Source organism: Halyomorpha halys, unplaced genomic scaffold, assembly GCF_000696795.3.
Source record: "Halyomorpha halys isolate HHAL.00 unplaced genomic scaffold, Hhal_1.1 Scaffold2019.1, whole genome shotgun sequence".
Lineage (NCBI taxonomy): Eukaryota > Metazoa > Arthropoda > Insecta > Hemiptera > Pentatomidae > Halyomorpha > Halyomorpha halys.
In genome coordinates this window covers 10,318-14,139 of record NW_027108425.1, presented here as the reverse complement: position 1 = coordinate 14,139, position 3,822 = coordinate 10,318, and the positions used below count along the sequence as shown (strand labels likewise).

General features: G+C 28.2%; 1 protein-coding gene across 2 annotated transcripts in view; it reads right to left on the bottom strand.

The window, feature by feature from the left end:
- Nucleotides 1–2,191, bottom strand: part of LOC106690988 (uncharacterized) — an 83,023-nt gene extending 80,832 nt beyond the window's left edge. Inside the window, exon 1 of one of the 2 annotated variants that reach the window (XM_014436622.3) lies at nucleotides 2,035–2,191. In XM_014436622.3, the coding sequence (XP_014292108.1) occupies nucleotides 2,035–2,065 (31 nt within the window). In that variant the 5' untranslated portion in view covers nucleotides 2,066–2,191. Of the gene's footprint in view, nucleotides 1–956; nucleotides 1,181–2,034 lie in introns of those variants that run through there. The other variant, XM_014436620.3, reaches the window with a different exon arrangement.
- Between the last annotated feature and the right edge of the window lie 1,631 nt (nucleotides 2,192–3,822).

The following is a 3,822-nucleotide window of genomic DNA, read 5'->3' as shown; positions in this document are numbered from 1 at the left end:
TTATTTATATAGATAGATAGATAGAATGGTGCAAATTTATTAGTAAAGAAATATGTTTTCCCTTGTTGGATATTTTTTATAGGTTTATTTGACTGTATTGAATTGACTAGGGCATGATAGTATGCAAAGTTTTATAAATCAGTGTGAAGCTAAAATTAAGGTATGCAAATTATAATTAATTCTGTCTTGATACTGTTGTTAAGTTATAATTATAGCTTTTATTAAACGAAACATTGAACATGTGATGTTTTAATAAGGTTGAGATTATTTGAATAATTGTTGTTATTATTAACATATAAATAGGAATCCTAATTAAGAAAATTTTATTATGTTTTAACTCAATGATTAATTGAAAATAGATAATTAACTTCGAAATTACTATAACTTATTTACAATTATATTATGTACAGTATTTGAAGTACAATTTAAAACCAGCTTGTTAGTAACATTTAGATTTAGAGCCTTATATAATATTCCTTGAATATATAAGACTGTTTAAAATTAATCTCAATAATTTTCAATTGTTTTGAGCTATTATTGTGTGCAATTAAAGCAGTTTTAATAAAGAAATTTAATTTAAGTCTAGTTTGTAAAATTTAGTTATGAATTAAACAGTCGTGTTTCTGTGGAGTATTGTTTTTACGAGTACATTTTTTGTTGTCAGATAGTACAAATCTGTGTAAATAGTGCTGTTGCGTTCGGTTATCACTTGTGTCAATCATATTACCGCTCCAATATGAATATTAAGACTTAATAATAAATATTTATTTTGATACGATAGATACCAAATTATTTTTTTTAGTATTATTTATCGATGTTATAGAAGATATAAATATAATTGTTTAAATAGAAGAGAATTTTAATACGAAGTCAAAATGAATCGCAAGTTAAAAAGTAGTTAGCAGACAGCGCAACGCGGCCCTGCCGTTTTTTAAATTTGAGAACTTTATACTAACTTGTAAAGATAGCGTTATCCAGACCTGGAGAATAGTCTCCAGATAACTGATGACTTTCACCGCTCTTGAGCTGGTTTTCATTTCGCCTGCGAGCCCTCACTAACATGGTGGATATCGACCATACGCTCTTCTTCAGATTCGACCACGAAAAACGATCCATTCCTCAAAATAACGGAAACAAAATCAAAATCAATGGCGGCACACTAAAAAATCCCGAACGATACTGAACTGCTTTTGAAGGACACCACTCTCGGAGAACCGGCTCATTGCTCCCCTACTTCGATGTTAATCATCTGAGATACGGATAGGGCAGTTGGGCCTCTCCTCTGTCCTCTCTCTGTGCTTGGGATCGATGGGAATTATTAAAAATTCCATTTTAATGACTCGACCCGAATCATTTTGTTACATTACATGTTAATGGAAATTAAAAAAATGAATATTTTCTTTATTTATATAAATAACAGTTAACAGAATATGGAAACATTAAACGAAAACAATTCATCTATATGTATCAGAATGTCTTAAAAATAAAATGTACTTAAACAATACCTTCATGGCTATTTTACTAAATGAAATCTTTTAAAAATATTTTTTATGATATAATAAATTCCAATATATTACTATATACTTCAACCAGAGTAGTAATATATATATTTTTTAATATACTATGCTTTTTAACTTTATATTTAATTATTATAATTAAAAGGAAAAACAATAATTGGATTGAAGAAGTAATTCCTTCGACAGATTTGTATAGTTTGAAAAGAAAACATCTTAAACAGAGTCATTATACTAATCACGTACTAATATTGTTTTGACAGTTTTAATCGTTAAAATAATTTATGCTTTTATTTGATGACACATTTTTTAAACTAGAACGAACACTATAACAAGGAACCGAACATTTTTATTACTTCCATAAACTAGACCAGCATGGATTATTTTTGGCTGAATTTTATGTCTCAATATGGTGTAACTCAAAAGTTTCCTTTAACTAAATAGTTTGTGGAGAAAAGAGTATTATTTATATTTATTGTATTTAGTATTATTTATTTATTTTATTAAAAAATAAAAGTACCTCGTCTTGTAGACCATTTTGCAGTGAACATTCTGAATCTGAAGTTCAACTTGTCATAAGGACTGACAGCGAGGTACTGAATTAGACAGACCAATATCAGTGATTTTTCGAAGGCTCCAAATATTAGAAGGAAATTGAGAGAGAATATATTATCAGTAGGTTAGTAATAGCTTTTGTTGTCGATTGTACTTCCTTTATCAGACCATTTTCAAGTAGCTTTCAATCTGAAAAGGAAGATATCGATAATTTACTATTGTACCTATCGATATTTATTTATAGATATTACAAATTATGGAATTTCTTTCTTTTTAACTAACGTTTCTGCCTTGTTGATATAGTACAAGAGCCTAAGAGGAGAAAAAAGGCAGTTATCTCACCCCAATTTTTGATTAATTTAATGAAAACTATGTATAATTACTAGTCAAAATTTAAGAGTCTGCCAAGTATAGGTAGGGGGAATAAAAAATGGTGGCTGTTTCAAAACGATAAAAAAAACTAATTTTTCATTCTCAAAAAGTCTACTATAACTCTAATTCTCAAAAAAAACTCTATACCTCAAAAAGTAGGAATAACGCAAGAAAACCTAAGAGAACGTCATTTAAAGAATAGCAAATTTTCTAAAATATGAGCCCTAATAGATTTATTTACGTTGAATAGTTTTCGAGATATAGCTTTTTAAAAAGCAACATTTCATAAAAATGTTGTATGGGACGTACTGAAATATCAGTAGTTAGTGAATTTATTTTGAAAAATCTATATCTCAAAAACCATTTCACGTACAGATGTCTATTAGCACTCAAATTAAAGCTAGTTTAATGAGTTATAAAGTATTTTATGATGTTTACCTTCGTAGGAGTAATCGTTTACATGAAATTTGTTAAAATAAATTGATTTGTAATTGTTCGGCCAAATTTATATTCATTCATAACTACTACCCCTACGAAGATAAGTATCATAAAATACTTTATAGTAAGTTACATTCCCTTTATTTTGAGTGTTGGCAGACATATGTGCATTCTATGGATCTAGAGATATTTTTTTCAAAAATCCAACATTTTATACGAACAACTATAAATTAACATTTTATGAGTTTATTTTGTCAAATATCACAAAAACTACTACTCCTACAAAGATAAGCATAATTAACTAGTTTGTAGTAAATTTAACTAGCTTTAATTTGAGCGCCGGCAAACATCAAAACAACTATAAATCAATTTATTTTAGCAATTATCATGAAAACTACTATTCCTAAGAAGGTAAACTTCTTTATAGTCCATTAAACTAGTTTTAATTTGAGTGCTACTAGACATCTGTACGTCTCATAGTTCCTATGATATAGATTTCTCAAAATAAATTAGCTAACTACTATCTTTCAGAAGATTTTTAAGAATTTTTTTTAAAAAGCTATATCTCGAGAACTATTGCACGTAAATAGCTCTTTAAGAGCTAATATTTCAGAAAATTTACTCTTCTTTAAATAATGTTCTCTTAGAGTTTCTGGTGTTGTTGGTATATTTTAAGATATAGAGCTCCGAATGAAAAATTAATGTTTATTTAAGGTTTTGAAACAGCCGCCATTTTTTATTCCCCCTACCTATACTTGGCAGACTCATCATTTTGACTAGTAATTATATATAGTTTTCATTAAAGTAATCAAAAATGGGGGTGAGATAACTGCCTTTTTTTCTTCCCGGCTCTTGTACTAATATGAAATGCGAAGAATGTACCGATTGATAACTATCAGTAAGACAGCTTTGATTACCAAGAATCGATTAAACTGTTTCTATA